General features: G+C 49.4%; 1 protein-coding gene across 1 annotated transcript in view; it reads left to right on the top strand.

The window, feature by feature from the left end:
* The window catches only part of CDK9 (cyclin dependent kinase 9), a 28,409-nt gene extending 13,735 nt beyond the window's left edge, over positions 1-14,674 (top strand). Inside the window, exons 5-7 of the mRNA XM_069236957.1 lie at positions 2,519-2,690; positions 13,056-13,204; positions 13,538-14,674. Coding sequence (XP_069093058.1) covers positions 2,519-2,690; positions 13,056-13,204; positions 13,538-13,903 — 687 coding nt within the window. The 3' untranslated portion in view covers positions 13,904-14,674. The remainder of the gene's footprint in view (positions 1-2,518; positions 2,691-13,055; positions 13,205-13,537) is intronic.
* Positions 14,675-21,367: the final 6,693 nt, after the last annotated feature.

Raw genomic sequence — 21,367 nt, 5'->3', positions numbered from 1 at the left:
CATGTAAATTGTCTCTCAATCCCACCATATTGGGAGGGTGGTGTCCCCTTTTGTTTAAAAGGACTCTCACCGGCTACTATTGCTAATGGCATGCGTCAACAACGAGTCCTAACCCAACTACTGGCTGCATCTGGTTGGGCTCTGCCTTGAACTTCAAGTGAGCTCCTAGGGCCAGATGTATCAAAGGATTTTGCATTCGCAAACGGTGCGGATTGGTAAATTCCACCATGTGCGAATGCAAAATCACTGTACACAATATATGAAAGGCAGTGCAGTGCAATTTTAGGGAATCGCAATTTTTAGCGATTCCGTAACACTGTGGCTTTGAATAGGGAATCACAAATTGCGATTCCCTAAAAAGGAAATCGCAAATAAGGAATTCCTACTTGCGATTTCCAAAGCATATGTATCGTGCAGTTCTGAAATGCGAACTGGGCATTTAGGAAATGCAATTACCACAAATTCAAAATTGGTTGTAACCATGGGCAATTTTCAAAATGCCCATGGACCGCCGGGGGTCCGTGAATCCCCCTCAGGGGGTCTGCGACTGCTTACAAAATTAAATAATATTAACAGATTAGGTCCCCAGCTTTCAGAAATGACTCAGTAGGGGGGCCCCGGGTTCCACAGATGTCAAAAGGTTGGGAACCACTGCCCTAGGACATATGTGCGCTTTACATTTGCACAATTTCTTTGGGGGGTGGGGGGGGCATTAAGCCCCCGTCACCTTTGGATTTGCATTACCTAATTTGCTAATTCCTAACAGGAATTTGCTAATTGGGAAATGCAAAACCATTCGCACCAAATGAAGTCCCATTCCCTAATAGCGTTTCCCTAATAGCGAATGAGAATTTTAAGAAATCACTATTAGGGATTCACTATTTTCTTACATCCCTTTTTGCATTTCTCCAATGGCGATTTCTTAAAATTCGCTACTTAAGAAATGCAAACTGGGACTTTGATACATCTGGCCCCTAGTTCTTAATTTATTGTGGTATCCTGTGACAAGCTTACAAAAGCTAGGGTGGTGTGGCTTTTTAAGACATTTTATTTTGTCTATGTGTTTCATCCCAGTTTCAATGCCTGGAAAGGTTAATGAGCTTTCATCAGGACCAAAACCCTAATCCTCTTGGCACATAACTCTTTGTGTGCAGTGTGCACATTGGTGCTGCTGCATCATGGAGGCCCCGTGACTGGGGCTCAGGGCCACCGAGGGCCCCGTGATTGGGGCTCGGGGCCTCTGAGGGGCCCCAGATTGGTCTCACAGCCACTGAGGGCCCGTGACTGGGGCTCGGGGCCACCGAGGGCCCCGTGACTGGGGCTCGGGGCCTCTGAGGGGCCCCAGATTGGTCTCACAGCCACTGAGGGCCCTCTGATTGGGTTCTCTGACTAAACGTCAGGACGCAGGCATGTGGTTAGGGGGGAAGGTGCAGGGGCCCTTTGACCGCTCATTCAAGGGGTGGCCTCAAGCTGGATTCTGGACTTGGGGCTCTTGGACTGAAGGGGGTGGAGGCGGGGGGGGCTGTCTCTGATTGTGCTTGATTCAGGAGGGGCGCAGAAACTGTCCTTTGGGCTGTGGGCCCCCTGACTGACTGGTTGATTAGGCTCAGTGAAGGGGCCTCGATGATTGGGCTTTTGGTAGGTAAGACAGAGCACTGGGATGCACTCAGGCTGGACTCTTCCTTGGGGTGCTGTCGGGCTGGACTCTTTTTCCAGGGTGCTGTCGGGCTGGACTCTTTTTCCAGGGTGCTGTCGGGCTGGACTCTTTTTCCAGGGTGCTGTCGGGCTGGACTCTTTTTCCAGGGTGCTGTCCGGCTGGACTCTTTTTCCAGGGTGCTGTCGGGCTGGACTCTTTTTCCAGGGTGCTGTCGGGCTGGACTCTTTTCCAGGGTGCTGTCGGGCTGGGCTCTTTTTCCAGGGTGCTGTCGGGCTGGTCTCTGCGCCAGGTTATACTTGGGCTGAAATCTGTGCTGGGGTCCACTAAGGCTGAGCTCTGCGCAGAGGTGTTGTTGTGCTGGGCTCTGCTGCGCTGTGCGCCGGGGTGCTCTTGAGCTGCGCACTGCGCCGGGGTGCTGTCGGGCCGGGGTGCACTCGGGCTGAGCTTTGCGCCGGGGTGCACTCGGGCTGGACTCCGCGTCGTGGCGCTCTCTGGCTGGGCACGGTGCCGTGGCGCTCTCTGGCTGGGCACGGTGCCGTGGTGCTCTCGGGCTGGGCACGGCGCCGTGGCGCTGCTGGGCTCTGCCCCGGGCTCTGCGCCGGAATATACTCTAGGTGGGCTCTTGAATAGTGGCCTCATGTGCCACGCTTGGACCCTGGTTAGGAGTGGGGCCTCCAGAGCTCATAATTTTACAACCTTTCAGTGTTTGTATGTTTTCTTTTTTTTTTTATATATTTATGAACTCTGAAGCACTGTGAGAACATTAAATCAAATTAAGATGCCATTACAGGCATGTGGTTACATTTAGACTGTTTTTATAGAATGTTCTATTTCTATAAAGTTAACTCCTTGTTTGGACAGATCTTGCACAGGGACATGAAGGCTGCCAATGTGCTCATCACCCGGGATGGAGTCCTGAAGCTGGCCGATTTCGGCTTGGCTCGAGCCTTCAGCCTTGCCAAGAACAGTCAGCCGAACCGCTACACTAACCGCGTGGTGACTCTCTGGTACCGCCCTCCAGAACTGCTGCTCGGTGCGTACTCTTTTCAGACTCTGCAAACATGGCCACCCTTTCATGTGTATTGCCCAGTCCTCCTCTTCGCTGTCCTTCAGTTATGATCCTGACTTGGTTTTGCCACCCGGTACTTCTGCTCTTCAGTCACTCTTTTCCTGTGTGTCCTGCTGTCATCAGCTTGTCTTCTTTCCTTGTGTCTAACACTGTTTTCCTTTTCTTTTCATGTGTTCTCTCCCGTCTTAGACAGGCGTCAGAGGTGTTCTCTTAAGAGCAAGAGTGTGGAAGCAACAGACACACCAATGCGATTATACTGTCATTTAATTGATAGTGACAGTTGTAGGAAGCTGGCTCTTTATATATTATATCAACATGCGATATAGTGTGCAGCGAATCCAGGGGTTCACCAGAGGCGTTACTGAGGCGAAAGTAGAAAATACTAACGCTCTCTTTGTGGTAGTGTGGTCGAGCAGTAGGCTTATCCGAGGGTAGTGTTAAGCATTTGTTGTACACACACAGACGATAGAAGAATCACACACTCAATGACTTAACTCCAGATCAATGATTTTATATGGGGAAAAATATATCTGTTATTTTATTTCTAGAATGAAAATATTCTATTTGTAAGTATGTATCAAGCATATGTATCAAATGATCCTTGTTTAGGTTTGGCAGATATAACAGTCTACAGACAAGTAACACTGTTCACTTTCAAAAGTTGGCACTGCAGTTCACAGAACAGTCTAGGGGCGGAGGTGAGGGGTGGGGGCGGGAGTGTTAGTGCAGTTTTGAAGTCAGTTCTCAACTTACAGTTCCAGTCTCCAGGGGTTAGGATATCCACTGGTCAGGTTCAAGAAGACCCCAAATATACTCCTGGTCTTCCTTTGCTTTGTGTCCTGCTAAAATCTTATATTGCTCTCCGGTTTATGCTACTGTCCTTTGAAGCATTTCTTTCCGGTGTCTCCTGTTGTCATCTCTTCTACCTTCCCTCATTTCAGCTGTCCACCTCTGGTCTTCCTTCCCTATGTCCCCTTCTGTCAGTGACTCCTTTCCACATGTCCCCTCCTGATCTTCCTTTCCTATGTCCCCTTCTGTCAGTGACTCCTCCTTTCCATATGTCCCCTCCTGATCTTCCTTTCCTATGTCCCCTTCTGTCAGTGACTCCTCCTTTCCATATGTCCACCCCTGTCCTTCCCTCTCTATGTCCCCTTCTGTCAGTGACTCCTCCTTTCCATATGTCCCCTCCTGATCTTCCTTCCCTCCCTATGTTCCCTTCTGTCAGTGACCCATCCTTTCCATATGTCCCCTCCTGATCTTCCTTCCCTACGTCCCTTCTGTCAGTGACTCCTCCTTTCCATATGTCCCCTCCTGTCCTTCCTTCCCTATGTCCCCTTCTGTCAGTGACTCCTCCTTTCCGTATGTCCCCTCCTGTCCTTCCTTCCCTATGTCCCCTTCTGTCAGTGACTCCTCCTTTCTGTATGTCCCCTCCTGTCCTTCCTTCCCTATGTCCCCTCCTGTCCTTCCTTCCCTATGTCCCCTTCTGTCAGTGACTCCTCCTTTCCGTATGTCCTCTCCTGATCTTCCTCCCTATGTCCCCTTCTGTCAGTGACTCCTTCTTTCCTTATGTCCATCCCTGTCCTTCCTTCCCTGTGTCCCCTTCTCTCAGTGGCTCCTCCTTTCCACATGTCCCCTCCTGTCCTTCCTTCCCTATGTCCCCTTCTGTCAGTGATTCCTCCTTTCCACATGTCCCCTCCTGGTCTTCCTTCCCTATGTCCCCTTCTGTCAGTGACTCCTTTCCATATGTCCCCTCCTGATCTTCCTTTCCTATGTCCCCTTCTGTCAGTGACTCCTTCTTTCCATATGTCCCCTCCTGATCTTCCTCCCTATGTCCCCTTCTGTTAGTGACTCCTCCTTTCCATATGTCCCCCTCCTGATCTTCCTCCCTATGTCCCCTTCTGTCAGTGACTCCTCCTTTCCATATGTCCCCATCTGTCAGTGACTCCTTCTTTCCATATGTCCTCTCCTGTCCTTCCTTCCCTATGTCCCCTTCTGTCAGTGACTCCTCCTTTCCATATGTCCCCTCCTGATCTTCCTTTCCTATGTCCCCTTCTGTCAGTGACTCCTCCTTTCCATATGTCCCCTTCTGTCAGTGACTCCTCCTTTCCATATGTCCACCCCTGTCCTTCCCTCTCTATGTCCCCTTCTGTCAGTGACTCCTCCTTTCCATATGTCCCCTCCTGATCTTCCTTCCTCCCTATGTTCCCTTCTGTCAGTGACCCCTCCTTTCCATATGTCCCCTCCTGATCTTCCTTCCCTACGTCCCTTCTGTCAGTGACTCCTCCTTTCCATATGTCCCCTCCTGTCCTTCCTTCCCTATGTCCCCTTCTGTCAGTGACTCCTCCTTTCTGTATGTCCCCTCCTGTCCTTCCTTCCCTATGTCCCCTTCAGTCAGTGACTCCTCCTTTCCGTATGTCCTCTCCTGATCTTCCTCCCTATGTCCCCTTCTGTCAGTGACTCCTCCTTTCCATATGTCCACCCCTGTCCTTCCCTCTCTATGTCCCCTTCTGTCAGTGACTCCTCCTTTCCATATGTCCCCTCCTGATCTTCCTTCCCTCCCTATGTTCCCTTCTGTCAGTGACCCCTCCTTTCCATATGTCCCCTCCTGATCTTCCTTCCCTACGTCCCTTCTGTCAGTGACTCCTCCTTTCCATATGTCCCCTCCTGTCCTTCCTTCCCTATGTCCCCTTCTGTCAGTGACTCCTCCTTTCTGTATGTCCCCTCCTGTCCTTCCTTCCCTATGTCCCCTTCAGTCAGTGACTCCTCCTTTCCGTATGTCCTCTCCTGATCTTCCTCCCTATGTCCCCTTCTGTCAGTGCCTCCTCCTTTCCACATGTCCCCTCCTGATCTTCCTTTTCTATGTCCCCTTCTGTCAGTGACTCCTTCTTTCCATATGTCCCCTCCTGATCTTCCTCCCTATGTCCCCTTCTGTCAGTGACTCCTCCTTTCCATATGTCCCCTCCTGATCTTCCTCCCTATGTCCCCTTCTGTCAGTGACTCCTCCTTTCCACATGTCCCCTTCTGTCAGTGACTCCTTCTTTCCATATGTCCTCTCCTGTCCTTCCTTCCCTATGTCCCTTCTGTCAGTGACTCCTTTCCATATGTCCTCTCCTGATCTTCCTTTCCTATGTCCCTTCTGTCTGTGACTCCTCCTTTCCATATGTCCCCTCCTGATCTTCCTTCCCTGTCCTCTCCTGTCCTTCCTTCCCTATGTCCCCTTCTGTCAGTGACTCCTCCTTTCCATATGTCCCCTCCTGACCTTCCTTTCCTATGTCCCCTTCTGTCAGTGACTCCTCCTTTCCATATGTCCCCTCCTGTCCTTCCTTCCCTATGTCCCCTTCTGTCAGTGACTTCTTCTTTCCATGTCCCCTCCTGACCTTCCTCCCTATGTCCCCTTCTGTCAGTGACTTCTTCTTTCCATATGTCCTCTCCTGATCTTCCTTTCCTATGTCCCTTCTGTCCGTGACTCCTCCTTTCCATATGTCCCCTCCTGATCTTCCTTCCCTGTCCTCTCCTGTCCTTCCTTCCCTATGTCCCCTTCTGTCAGTGACTCCTCCTTTCCGTATGTCTTCTCCTGATCTTCCTTTCCTATGTCCCCTTCTGTCAGTGACTCCTCCTTCCATATGTCCTCTCCTGTCCTTCCTCCCCATGTCCCCTTCTGTCAGTGACTCCTTCTTTCCATATATCCACCCCTGGTCTTCCTTCCCTATGGTCCTTCTGTCAGTGACTTCTTCTTTCCATATGTCCCCTCCTGTCATTCCTTCCCTATGTCCCCTTCTGTCAGTGGCTCCTTGTAGGAAGTTGGCTCTGTATGTACTATTTCAAAGTAAGAAATAGTATGCACAGAGTCCAAGGGTTCCCCTTAGATGTAAGTTAGTGGCAAAAGTAGATAATTCTAATGCTCTATTTTGTGGTAGTGTGGTCAAGCAGTAGGTTTATCAGAGGGTTGTGTTCAGCATTTGTTGTACACACACAGGCAGTAAATGAGGAACACACACTCAAAGACAATTCCAGGCCAATAGGTTTTTATATTGGAAGATATCTTTTCTTAATTTATTTTAAGAACCACAGGTTCAAGATTTACATTGAACACTTTAAATGTAAGGTACTTCACTTAGATACTTTAGGAACTTTGAATAAAAGCAATATCATATACAGTCTTTGTAAAAATGGCGATAAGCTATTTTCAAAGTGGACACAGTGCAAAAATCAACAGTTCCTGGGGGAGGTAAGTAAAGGTTAGATTAGGAGGTAAGTAAGACACTTACAAGTCTCAGTCCTGGGGCATAGGCAGCCCACCGTTGGGGGTTCAAGGCAACCCCAAAGTTACCACACCAGCAGCTCAGGGCCGGTCAGGTGCAGAGGTCAAAGAGGTGCCCAAAACACATAGGCGCCTATGGAGAACAGGGGTGCTCCGGTTCCAGTCTGCCAGCAGGTAAGTACCTGCGTCCTCGGGGGCAGACCAGGAGGGTTTTGTAGAGCACTGGTGGGGACACAAGTAGGCACACAAAACACACTCTCAGCGGCACGGGGGCGGCCAGGTGCAGTGTGCAAAGCAGGTATCGGGTTTCAGGTAGGAAACAGTAGAGGACCCGGGGTCACTCTAGCGGTGCAGGCGGGCACGGGGGGCTTCTCAGGACAGCCACCACCTGGGCTCGGCAGAAGGTCACTTAGGGGTCACTCCTGCGTTGAAGTTCGGTTCCTTCAGGTCCTGGGGGCTGCGGGTGCAGTGTTAGTTCCAGGCGTCAGGTCCCTTGTCACAGGCAGTCGCGGTCAGGCCTCTGGATTCTCTCTGCAGGTGTCGCTGTGGGGGCTCAGGGGGGTCGTCTCTGGTTACTCACGGGCTCACAGTCTCCAGGGAGTCCTCCCTTAGGTGTTTGCACCCGACGCCCCCGGCTCGAGTGTCGGAGAACAGTGTGTGAAGTCTCATGATTCTGGCAGGAAACGTGCAGTCTTTGAAAGTTGCTTCTTTGTTGCAAAGAAGTAGCTGGTTTTGAACAGGGCCATGGTTCACGGGAATTTCTTGGCCCTGTAGCCTAGGGCAGTCCTCTGAGGCTTCAGAGGTCGCTGATCCCTGTTGGATCCGTCGCTGGTTGCAGGTTTTCGAAGTTGGAGACAGGCCGGTAAGGCTGGGACCAAAGCAATTGTCATCTTCTGTCTTCTCTGCAGGCTTGTAGGTCAGCAGTCCTTGTTTCTTTAGGTTGCAGGAATCTGATTTCCTGGGATCTGGGGAGCCCCTAAATACTGAATTTAGGGGGGTGTTTAGGCCAGGGTGGGGAGTAGCCAATGACTACTGTACTTGAGGGTGGCTACACCCTCTTTGTGCCTCCTCTCTGTGGGGAGGGGGACACATCCCTAATCCTATTGGAGGAGTCCTCCAAACTCAAGATGGAGGATTTCTAAAGGCAGGGGTCACCTCCGCTCAGGACACCTTAGGGGCTGTCCTGACTGGTGGGTGACTCCTCCTTGTTTTTCTCATTATCTCCTCCAGCCTTGCAGCCAAAAGTGGGGGCAGTGGCCGGAGGGGCGGGCATCTCCACTGGCTGGGATGCCCTGAGACGCTGTAACAAAAGGGGTGAGCCTTTGAGGCTCACCGCCAGGTGTTACAGTTCCTGCAGGGGGAGGTGATAAGCATCTCCACCCAGTACAGGCTTTGTTTCTGGCCACAGAGCGACAAAGGCACTCTCCCCATTTAGCCAGCAACATCTCTGGTGTGTGGAAGGCTGGAAGAAACTGGTCAGCCTACACTAGAAGTCGGATTGGTATTCAGGGTGCATCTCTAAGATGCCCTCTGGGTGTATGTTACAATAAATTGCTCACTGGCATCAGTGTGCATTTATTGTGCTGAGAAGTTTGATACCAAACTTCCCAGTTTTCAGTGTAGCCATTATGGAACTGAGAGTTCGTGTTTGACAAACTCAAAGACCATATGCTCTTATGGCTACTGTAGGAAAGTACCATCTTGCCTGGCATGTTACCCCCATATTTCACTGTATATATGTTGTTTTAGTTGTATGTGTCACTGGGACCCTGCCAGCCAGGGCCCCAGTGCTCATAAGTGTGCCCTGTATGTGTTACCTGTGTTATGACTAACTGTCTCACTGAGGCTCTGCTATCCAGAACCTCAGTGGTTATGCTCTCTCATTTCTTTCTAAATTGTCACTAACAGGCTAGTGACCAATTTCACCAATTTTCATTGGCATACTGGAACACCCTTATAATTCCCTAGTATATGGTACTGAGGTACCCAGAGTATTGGGGTTCCAGGAGATTCCTATGGGCTGCAGCATTTTTTGTGCCACCCATAGGGAGATCTGACAATTCTTACACAGGCCTGCCACTGCAGCCTGAGTGAAATAACGTCCACGTTATTTCACAGCCATTTACCACTGCACTTAAGTAACTTTTAAGTCACCTATATGTCTAATCTTTACCTGGTAAAGGTTGGGTGCTAAGTTACTTAGTGTGTGGGCACCCTGGCACTAGCCAAGGTGCTCCCACATTGTTCAGGGCAAATTCCCTGGACTTTGTGAGTGCGGGGACACCATTACACGCGTGCACTATACATATGTCACGACATATGTATAGCATCACAATGGTAACTCCGAACATGGCCATGTAACATGTCTAAGATCATGGAATTGTCACCCCAATGCCATTGACATTGGGGAGACAATTCCATGATCCCCAGAGTCTCTAGCTCAGACCCGGGTACTGCCAAACTGCCTTTCCCGGGGTTTCACTGCAGCTGCTGCTGCTGCCAACCCCTCAGACAGGTTTCTGCCCTCCTGGGGTCCAGCCAGGCCTGGCCCAGGAAGGCAGAACAAAGGACTTCCTCAGAGAGAGGGTGTTACACCCTCTCCCTTTGGAAAAAGGTGTCAGGGCTGGGGAGGAGTAGCCTCCCCCAGCCTCTGGAAATGCTTTGATGGGCACAGATGGTGCCCTTCTCTGCATAAGCCAGTCTACACCGGTTCAGGGATCCCCCAGCCCTGCTCTGGCGCGAAACTGGACAAAGGAAAGGGGAGTGACCACTCCCCTGCACCTCCCCTGGGAGGTGCCCAGAGCTCCTCCAGTGTGCTCCAGACCTCTGCCATCTTGGAAACAGAGGTGCTGCTGGCACACTGGACTGCTCTGAGTGGCCAGTGCCAGCAGGTGATGTCAGAGACTCCTTCTGATAGGCTCCTTCAGGTGTTGCTAGCCTATCCCCTCTCCTAAGTAGCCACACCTCCTTTTCTGGCTATTTAGGGTCTCTGCTTTGGGGAATTCTTTAGATAACGAATGCAAGAGCTCATCAGAGTTCCTCTGCATCTCTCTCTTCACCTTCTGCCAAGGAATCGACTGCTGACCGCGCTGAAAGCCTGCAAAACTGCAACAAAGTAGCAAAGACGACTACTGCGACCTTGTAACGCTGATCCTGCCGCCTTCTCAACTGTTTTCCTGGTGGTGCATGCTGTGGGGGTAGTCTGCCTCCTCTCTGCACTAGAAGCTCCGAAGAAATCTACTGTGGGTCGACGGAATCTTCCCCCTGCAACCGCAGGCACCAAAGAACTGCATCACCGGTCCTCTGGGTCTCCTCTCAGCACGACGAGCGAGGTCCCTTGAACTCAGCAACTCTGTCCAAGTGACTCCCACAGTCCAGTGACTCTTCAGTCCAAGTTTGGTGGAGGTAAGTCCTTGCCTCCCCACGCCAGACTGCATTGCTGGGAACCGCGTGTTTTGCAGCTATTCCGGCTCCTGTGCACTCTTCCAGGATTTCCTTTGTGCACAGCCAAGCCTGGGTCCCCGGCACTCTAAACTGCAGTGCACGACCTCTTGAGTTGTCCTCCAGCGTCGTGGGACCCTCTTTTGTGACTTCGGGTGAGCTCCGGTTCACTCCACTTCGTAGTGCCTGTTACGGCACTTCTGCGGGTGCTGCGTGCTTCTGAGAGGGCTCATTGTCTTGCTGGGCGGCCCCTCTGTCCCCTCACGCAATTGGCGACATCCTGGTCCCTCCTGGGCCACAGCAGAATCCAAAAACCCTAACCTCGACTCTTGCAGCTAGCAAGGCTTGTTTGCGGTCTTTCTGCACGGAAACACCTCTGCATGACTCTTCACGACGTGGGACATCCATCCTCCAAAGGGGAAGTTTCTAGCCCTTGTCGTTCTTGCAGAATCCACAGCTTCTACCATCCGGTGGCAGCTTCTTTGCACCCATGCTGGCATTTCCTGGGCATCTGCCCACTCCCGACTTGATCGTGACTTTTGGACTTGGTCCCCTTGTTCCACAGGTACTCTCATCTGGAAATCCATTGTTGTTGCATTGCTGGTGTTGGTCTTCCTTGCAGAATTCCCCTATCACGACTTCTGTGCTCTTTGGGGAACTTAGGTGCACTTTGCACCCACTTTTCAGGGTCTTGGGTTGGGCTATTTTTCTAACCCTCACTGTTTTCTTACAGTCCCAGCGACCCTCTACAAGGTCACATAGGTTTGGGGTCCATTCGTGGTTCGCATTCCACTTCTAGAGTATATGGTTTGTGTTGCCCCTATCCCTATGTGCCCCCATTGCATTCTATTGTGACTATACATTGTTTGCACTGTTTTCTATTGCTATTACTGCATAATTTTGGTATTGTGTACATATATCTTGTGTATATTTGCTATCCTCATACTGAGGGTACTCAATGAGATACTTTGGCATATTGTCATAAAAATAAAGTACCTTTATTTTTAGTATATCTGTGTATTGTGTTTTCTTATGATATTGTGCAAGTGACACTAGTGGCACTGTAGGAGCTTCACTCGTCTCCTAGTTCAGCCTAAGCTGCTCTGCTAAGCTACCTTTTCTATCAGCCTAAGCTGCTAGACACCCCTCTACACTAATAAGGGATGCCTGGTGCAAGGTGTAAGTACCCCTTGGTACCCACTACAAGCCAGTCCAGCCTCCTACAGCTACCCTGTTCTTACAATGTCTATGGTTTTGCGTAGACACTGTAGGGGCACAGTGCTCATGCACATATGCCCTCACCTGGGGTGTAGCACGCCCTGCCTTAGGGCTGTAAGGCCTGCTAGAGGGGTGACTTACCTATGCCACAGGCAGTGTGAGGTGTGGGTATGGCACTCTGAGGGGAGTGCCATGTCGACTTAAGTCATTTTCTCCAGACCAGCACACACAAGCTGGCAAGCAGTGTCTGTGCTGAGTGAGGGGTCTCCAGGGTGGCATAAGACATGCTGCAGCCCTTAGAGACCTTCCCTGGCATCAGGGCCCTCGGTACCAGGGGTACCATTTACAAGGGACTTACCTGAGTGCCAGGGTTGTGCCAATTGGGGAGACAAAGGTACAGGTTAGGGAAAGAACACTGGTGCTGGGGCCTGGTTAGCAGGGTCCCAGCACACTTTCAAGTCATAACTTAGCATCAGCAAAGGCAAAAATTTAGGGGGTAACCATGCCAAGGAGGCATTTCCTTACACTCCTCCTTTCCACATGTCCCCTTCTGTCAGTGACTCCTTTCCAGATGTCCCCTCCTGATCTTCCTTTCCTATGTCCCCTTCTCTCAGTGACTCCTCCTTTCCATATGTTCCCTCCTGGTCTTCCTTCCCTATGTCCCCTTCTGCCAGTGACTCCTTCTTTCCAAATGTCCTCTCCTGATCTTCCTTCCCTCCCTATGTTCCCTTCTGCCTGTGACTCCTTTTCGTATGTCTCCTCCTCTCCTTCCAGTTCCTCCGTTCCGGTTTCTCCTGCTGTCCTCTCCTGGCTTTTCTTTCCTGCATTTCCTACTCTCAGCAAGTCTTCCTATCCCTTGCACTTTCTGAAATCTCCTGGCCTTTTGTTTCCTTTGTCTCCTGCCGGCCTGTGTGGTATTTCTTTCAGCTCACTTTCTTCTTTTCCTGTGTCACCTGCTGTTGTCTCCTGTTCTTTCTCGTCTGCGTCTCCTAATCTGTCTACTTTTTTGCCTTCTTTCAGCTTCCTTTCTTGGCCTTCCTTTCCTGTGTCCCTTTGTGCACCTGGCCCATTTTTTCATGTGTCCCTTGCTGTCTTCTCCTGGTCGTCATGTTTGTGTCCTGTGCAGTTGTCCACCCTTCTTCCTTTCCAGTGTCAGCTGCACTCTTCTGGTCTCCCTTTCCAGTGGTTGACCTTGTGTACTCAATCAGAATTTTTGTCTCTTGTACTTTTCTTGTCGTTCTTTTCTGTTGGTCTCCTTGCAAGTAATTTCCAATCCTCTGTGCTTGTCTCTCTCTCTTCCATGCATGGTGCAGGTGGGTAATTAATTGGGAGTGAGGTGAATTCAATTTTTTTTTATGTGAACATTTGTTTTTTACTGTTAATTTGATGTTGTGTATTTATTTATTTAGGAGAGCGTGATTATGGCCCACCCATAGACTTGTGGGGTGGAGGGTGCATCATGGCAGAGATGTGGACTCGAAGCCCCATCATGCAGGGGAACACCGAACAGCATCAGCTCACCCTCATCAGCCAGCTGTGCGGCTCCATCACGCCGGAGGTAGGGGCTGTACACGGCAGTGCTGCAGTCAGTGGTGGAGGCTTGTGCATGGGCGAGGAGAGCAGACGTGTGCTTGAGCGATGCATCTCGGGGTTGTACTGCGAGGCGGGTCTCCCGCTTGTTTCCCAGCAAGTAGATTGGGTTTTATGGATGTGCTTCAGTGGTGGGTCTCAAGAGTGGGGTTAGTGTCTGAAGATGAGCGTCTAACACACAACATGCTATACACCAAGGCGCCTGCTTGTTTCTATTCTGCGATAGTTGCGCCCCATGTCCCTCCATGCATGGTAGTGATCTTCCTCTGCCTCTGACCCTCTGGTTCTCTTCCTGCTCAAGGTGTGGCCGAACGTGGACAAGTATGAGCTGTACCAGAAGCTGGAGCTTCCCAAAGGTCAGAAGCGCAAGGTGAAGGAGCGACTCAAGGCCTACGTCAAGGACCCCTATGCTCTGGACCTGATTGACAAGTTGTTGGTCTTGGATCCGGCCCAGCGCACAGACAGTGACGACGCCCTGAACCACGACTTCTTCTGGTCTGACCCAATGCCCTCCGATCTTAAGAACATGCTGTCTGCCCACAACCAATCCATGTTTGAATACCTGGCCCCGCCTAGGAGGAGGGGTGGACATATGCCTCAGCAGCCGGCCAATCAAAATAGAAACCCCGCAGCTACTAATCAGACGGAGTTTGATCGAGTTTTTTGACTTTTTTATATTTGCTTTGGGATCTGAAAAAAATCTTATTTATTTTTTGTTGTTTTTTTTTAATTACAAACTTGACTCAAAGATGAAGAATGACATTGTGAGCAATCTGCGCAAGGGCTGCTTGAGACATTATAGCGCTCAGATGCAGCAGAGAAGCGCTTCTTCGGACGCAGGGTGCTTGGGACCACAGTTAGGTGGAGAATGTTGTTTTTTCGGTAGTGAGGGGTGAAGAGAGTCAATGGCTTCTGGTTTATGGGAAAGATGAAAAAAGATGGCTTTTCCTGTCTCGCCAAATGTTAGATTCGTACAGGAATGACACTGGCAGGTGTGCATTTGCCTGCTTTGATCACGAGGGACAACCAAGCTTTTAGAGAGTTGGTGACCGGGCATATGCTGGGTAATTGGGCAACCTTCTAATTCAAACCCGTCTTCCTTTGGTTAATGCTTGCTTTACCCCAACTGCGATTGAACCTGTGGCATGCTCCACAGCTCAGCCTCTTAGTAAGTTAGGGGCCTCTTAAGCGATGCTGCCTCTCAGGCACCCTTGTCCTGCTGTTTCTGTGTGCCTGGACACCTGGCTGGAACCCTGTGGCTGCTGATCATGACACTGAATTATTTTGATTCTTCAGCAAAAAGAAGTAGGGAAAGATCATTGAGAACTTGATGTTTTTGTATGTTTCGTGGACAATATATCCTGTTTCTACTTCTATTCATATTTTTGTCACTGATAAATAAGAGCTGAAAATTAAAACTTCATTTTTGTAGTTTAAACTTTGCAGTGTTTGCTTCTTCACCACAGTGTGAAGTTTGAGCCAAGAAGAGCTGCGTTGGTCTGTCTTCCAAATCCTGCACCATAGGTGTTCTGCTGTGTGAGGCCTTAAGAGGATTTTTGACTGACGCTGAAGTTTTCTCTCTGTTTTTTTTTTCTGTGTGTTAAAAACTATCTTGTATGATGTCTGGACTTTTGTCCGGTGGGGATCCCTACAAGGGTATTTGCTCTCCTAAACCAAATATTGTATCGCCTGCCAACGGTTATCTTGGGAAACAGAGCGTAGGGAGCTGGCTCGCTATATACTGTATCAAAATGAGATATAGTTTGCACAGAGTCCAAGGGTTCCCCAGAGGCTTAACAGAGGCTAAAGTAGATAATACTAATGCTCTCTTTGTGGTAGTGTGGTCCAGCAGTTAGGCTTATCAGAGGGTAGTGCAAAGTATTTGTTGTACACACAGACAATAACTGAAGCACACACTCAATGACTAACTCCAGACCATTGTTGTTATATAAAGCAAAAATATATTTTGGTACTGTGTGTAGGAAACTGGCACCTCTTGCAGTTACCCCCCACTTTTTGTCTGATATTGATGCTGAATTGACTGAGAAGTGTGCTGGGACCCTGCTAACCAGGCCCCAGCACCAGTGTTCTTTCACTAAAAATGTACCATTGTTTCCACAATTGGCACACAGATAAGTCCCTTGTTAAAGGTACCAGTGATACCAAGGGCCCTGTGACCAGGCAAGGTCCCTAAAGGCTGCAGCATGTGGTGTACCACCCTAAGGGACCCCTCACCAAACACATGCACACTGCCATTGCAGATTGTGTGTTGATGGGGAGAAAAAGGCAAAGTTGACATGGCATGCCCCTCAGGTTGCCATGCACACAAAATACTGCCTGTGGCGAAGGTAAGTCACCCCTCTAGCAGGCCTTGCATCCCTAGACATTGTAAGTGCAGTGTGGCCATATTAAGTATATGGTCCAGGAGTTTGTCACTATGAACTCCACAGTTCCATAATGGCTTTACTGGGAAGTTTGGTATCAAACTTCCCAGCACAATAAGCCCACACTGATGCCAGTGTTGGATTTATTCTAAAAAGCCCCCTTGCAAATCCCCACTTTTGGCTAGAGCAAAGGTGGGAAACCGGACTAAGGGTGTGAGGAGTGGCCTCATTGAGCATGCACCACCCCAAGGGGCTTGTAGGCAATGTGGACGCTCCATCTCATGTTCTTTCATGTTGGGTGGCAGGAAAATATCCAATAGGGTTTGGGGAAGTGGTCACTGTAGCGGGTGTAGCCACCCAAGGGTAAGTGTCCCATTGGACACCACCAGGTTCCACAAACAGATGTCTACTGGATAAGTAGCATATTCCTACCGTGCCTGAGGCGACAGCTCTGATGCTTTTGGGGATGGCAGGTGCATTACAGGGCCATAAATCAACACTTGGAGCAAAGGCTGTCTAAGCTTCATCTTATTTCAGTTTTATTTGTTACGGGAACTTCCAGTGCTGCGTTTATTTCTTTCCTAGGAGTTGGATTTCAAGCCTGGCTCGGCTTCGTGCTCCTCATTAGTTCCCCACATGCTGTCCTTTCCACACCGGGGAGATTTCTTCTTGTGACCACAGGTTTACCTGATGCTGAAAGAGCATTCAGGATGTTCGATGGCATCTGTCGCTGTAGATACGCATGTTATGCAATAGCTCGCCATCTGGTGTTGGGCCGGAGTGTTACAAGTTGTTTTTCTTCGAAGAAGTCTTTCGAGTCACGGGACCGAGTGACTCCTCCTTCTGTCTCCATTGCGCATGGGCGTCGACTCCATCTTCGATTGTTTTTTTTCCGCCATCGGGTTCGGACGTGTTTCTGTCGCTCCGAGTTTCGGAACGGAAAAATAGCTAAATTTCGGAAGATTTTCGTCGGTATTGTTGCGTTCGGGTTCGGCGTAATTAGATTCAACACTGCGTCGAAGGATCGAAGAGCTCCGGTGCCCTTCGGGGTAGTTTTTTCGATCCCCCGTCGGGGCCTGGTCGGGCCCGACCGCGTGCTGAAGAACGCCGATGGAACGGACCCCGTTCCGTTTCTGCCCCAAATGCCACAATAAATACCCCTACACAGACCAACACTTGGTCTGCAACCTGTGCCTGTCACCTGAGCACAGCGAAGACACCTGCGAGGCCTGTCGTGCGTTCCGGTCCCGAAAAACACTCCGAGACCGTCGAGCCAGAAGACTTCAGATGGCGTCCACGCCGACAGCCCAACGGGAGTTCGAGGAACAAGAAGAGGAATGTACCTTCTCGATTCAAGACTCGGACTCCGAAGGATTCGACGATACACAAACCGTGAGTAAGACGTCGAAACCCACTCAGAGGAACATTTACAAGGCCCAGGGGACGCCACTGCCACCAGGCCATGGCTCGACCCATAAATTCGGTGACCGACCGTCGGCACCGAAAAAGGCCCAAACAGTGCCGAGATCGTCCGACTCCGGTCGAGACACCGGCACACAGCCTTCTCGGGACCGAGAAAGTGCTGGAGACAAGCGTCGACACCGAGATGCCGGTGCTGACACGGCTCGACGCCGAGACAGCGGGCCCGACGAAGATCGGCGCCGAGAGGTTTCGGCGCCGAAAAATAAAAAAGTCGCCTCGGAGCCGAAAAAGGACGCTGACAGGGTTTCGGTACCGAAACAAGCCGCAACCGACCCAACTTCAGGCTCTTATACAGAAGAGCACTCGCTAACCTCACAAATGCAAAAGCATAGGTTTGAGGAAGAGCTACAATCAACGGATGTGGACCATACGCAAAAGCGTATTTTCATACAGCAGGGGACAGGAAAGATAAGCACCCTTCCCCCTATTAGAAGAAAGAGAAGGTTGGAGTTCCAGACTGAACAGACACCACAACCAAAAGTGGTGAAAAGAGTTACTCCACCACCCTCTCCACCGCCCGTGATTAACGTCTCACCAGCACAAACTCCATCACACTCCCCAGCTCACACCACCATGAGCCAGGGTGACCAAGATCAGGACGCATGGGACCTATACGACGCACCAGTGTCAGATAACAGTCCGGAGGCTTACCCTACCAAGCCATCTCCACCAGAGGACAGCACTGCGTACTCTCAAGTGGTGGCCAGAGCAGCACAATTTCACAACGTAAGCCTCCACTCAGAACAGGTCGAGGATGATTTTTTATTCAACACACTCTCCTCCACCCACAGCTCATACCAAAGCCTGCCTATGCTCCCTGGTATGCTCCGGCACGCAAAAGAAATCTTTAAGGAGCCGGTCAAAAGTAGGGCAATCACACCAAGGGTGGAAAAAAAGTATAAAGCGCCTCCTACGGACCCGGTTTTCATCACTACACAGCTGCCACCAGACTCTGTCGTTGTAGGAGCAGCTAGAAAAAGAGCCAACTCCCACACATCTGGAGATGCACCACCCCCAGATAAAGAAAGCCGCAAGTTCGATGCAGCTGGTAAAAGAGTCGCAGCACAAGCTGCAAACCAGTGGCGCATCGCGAACTCCCAGGCCCTACTTGCGCGCTATGACAGAGCCCATTGGGATGAGATGCAACATCTCATTGAACATCTGCCCAAGGATCTACAAAATAGGGCAAAACAGGTGGTTGAAGAGGGACAGACCATTTCTAACAACCAGATCCGCTCCTCCATGGACGCTGCAGATACAGCTGCACGGACAATTAATACATCTGTAACTATCAGAAGGCATGCATGGCTCAGAACGTCTGGCTTTAAACCAGAGATTCAGCAAGCAGTTCTCAATATGCCTTTTAACGAAAAGGAACTGTTCGGCCCAGAAGTGGACACAGCGATTGAGAAACTCAAAAAAGACACAGACACTGCCAAAGCGATGGGCGCACTCTACTCCCCGCAGAGCAGAGGAAATTACAGCACGTTTCGTAAAACACCCTTTAGAGGGGGGTTTCGGGGTCAGAGCACACAAGCCAGCACCTCACAGGCAACACCGTCCAGTTACCAGGGACAGTATAGAGGAGGTTTTCGGGGACAATATAGAGGAGGGCAATTCCCTAGAAATAGAGGAAGATTTCAGAGCCCCAAAACCCCTACTACTAAACAGTGACTCACATGTCACTCACCCCCTCCACACAACACCAGTGGGGGTAAGAATAAGTCAGTACTACAAAGCATGGGAGGAAATCACTACAGACACTTGGGTTCTAGCAATTATCCAACATGGTTATTGCATAGAATTTCTACAATTCCCTCCAAACATACCACCAAAAGCACAGAATTTGACAAAACATCATTCCAATTGCCTGGAGATAGAAGTACAGGCACTATTGCAAAAGAACGCAATCGAACTAGTGCCAAACACACAAATAAACACAGGAGTTTACTCACTGTACTTTCTGATACCAAAGAAAGACAAAACACTGAGACCAATCCTAGACCTCAGAGTAGTGAATACTTTCATCAAATCAGACCACTTTCACATGGTCACACTACAGGAAGTATTACCATTGCTAAAACTGCACGACTACATGGCAACTTTAGACCTCAAGGATGCTTATTTCCATATACCAATACACCCATCGCACAGGAAATACCTAAGGTTTGTATTCAAAGGAATACATTATCAATTCAAGGTACTGCCTTTCGGATTAACAACCGCACCAAGAGTCTTTACCAAATGTCTAGCGGTAGTCGCTGCACACATAAGAAGGCAGCAAATACATGTGTTCCCATATTTGGACGACTGGCTAATCAAGGCCCATTCGTTCATAGAGTGCTCAAATCACACAAATCAGATCATACAAACCCTCTTCAAACTCGGGTTCACCGTCAACTTCACAAAATCCAACATTCTGCCGCGCAAGGTACAACAATACCTAGGAGCCATAATAGACACATCAAAGGGAGTAGCCACTCCAAGTCCACAAAGAATTCTAAATTTCAACACCATCATACAACGCATGTATCCAACACAAAGGATACAAGCAAGGATGGTGTTACAACTCCTAGGCATGATGTCTTCATGCATAGCCATTGTCCCAAACGCAAGACTGCACATGAGGCCCTTACAACAGTGCCTAGCATCACAGTGGTCCCAAGCACAGGGTCACCTTCTAGATCTGGTGTTAATAGACCGCCAAACTTACCTCTCGCTTCTGTGGTGGAACAACATAAATTTAAACAAAGGGCGGCCTTTCCAAGACCCAGTGCCACAATACGTAATAACAACAGATGCTTCCATGACAGGGTGGGGAGCACACCTCGATCAACACAGCATACAAGGACAATGGAACGTACATCAAACAAAACTGCATATCAATCACCTAGAACTTCTAGCAGTTTTTCAAGCTTTAAAAGCTTTCCAGCCAATAATAGTTCACAAATACATTCTCGTCAAAACAGACAACATGACAACAATGTATTATTTAAACAAACAAGGGGGGACGCACTCCACGCAGTTAAGCCTGCTAGCACAAAAAATTTGGCGTTGGGCAATTCACAACCAAATTCGCCTAATAGCACAATTTATACCAGGGATCCAAAATCAACTCGCAGACAATCTCTCTCGAGATCACCAACAGGTCCACGAATGGGAAATTCACCCCCAAATTCTGAACACTTATTTCAAACTCTGGGGAACACCTAAGATAGACTTGTTTGCGACAAAGGAGAACGCAAAATGCCAAAACTTCGCATCCAGATACCCACACAAACAGTCCCAAGGCAATGCCCTATGGATGAACTGGTCAGGGATATTTGCTTACGCTTTTCCTCCTCTCCCTCTCCTTCCTTACCTGGTAAACAAACTCAGTCAAAACAAACTCAAACTCATATTAATAGCACCAACTTGGGCAAGGCAACCCTGGTACACAACGCTGCTAGACCTATCAGTAGTACCCTGCATCAAATTGCCCAACAGGCCAGATCTGTTGACACAACACAACCAAAAGATCAGACACCCAGATCCAGCATCGCTGAATCTAGCAATCTGGCTCCTGAAATCCTAGAATTCGGGCACTTACAACTTACCCAAGAATGTATGGAAGTCATAAAGCAAGCCAGAAGGCCATCCACCAGGCACTGCTATGCAAGTAAATGGAAGAGGTTTGTTTGCTACTGCCATATTAATCAAATACAACCATTACACACAACTCCAGAACATGTAGTGGGTTACTTGCTTCACTTACAGAAATCTAACCTGGCTTTCTCTTCCATTAAAATACACCTTGCAGCAATATCTGCATACCTGCAGACTACCTATTCAACTTCCCTATATAAAATACCAGTCATTAAAGCATTCATGGAGGGACTTAGGAGAATTATACCACCAAGAACACCACCTGTTCCTTCATGGAACCTAAATGTGGTCCTAACTAGACTTATGGGTCCACCCTTTGAACCCATGCACTCCTGCGAAATACAGTTCCTAACCTGGAAGGTGGCATTTCTCATCGCCATTACTTCCCTAAGAAGAGTAAGCGAGATTCAGGCGTTTACTATACAAGAACCTTTTATACAACTTCACAAAAATAAGGTCGTCCTAAGGACCAATCCTAAATTTTTGCCAAAGGTTATTTCACCGTTCCATCTAAATCAAACAGTGGAACTTCCAGTGTTCTTTCCACAGCCAGATACCGTAGCTGAAAGGGCACTACATACGTTAGATGTCAAAAGAGCATTGATGTATTACATTGACAG

Source organism: Pleurodeles waltl, chromosome 6 (genome assembly GCF_031143425.1).
Source record: "Pleurodeles waltl isolate 20211129_DDA chromosome 6, aPleWal1.hap1.20221129, whole genome shotgun sequence".
NCBI classification, from domain to species: domain Eukaryota; kingdom Metazoa; phylum Chordata; class Amphibia; order Caudata; family Salamandridae; genus Pleurodeles; species Pleurodeles waltl.
The sequence above is the reverse complement of the archived record's forward strand: the minus strand, read 5'-3'. Positions and strand labels throughout refer to the sequence as shown.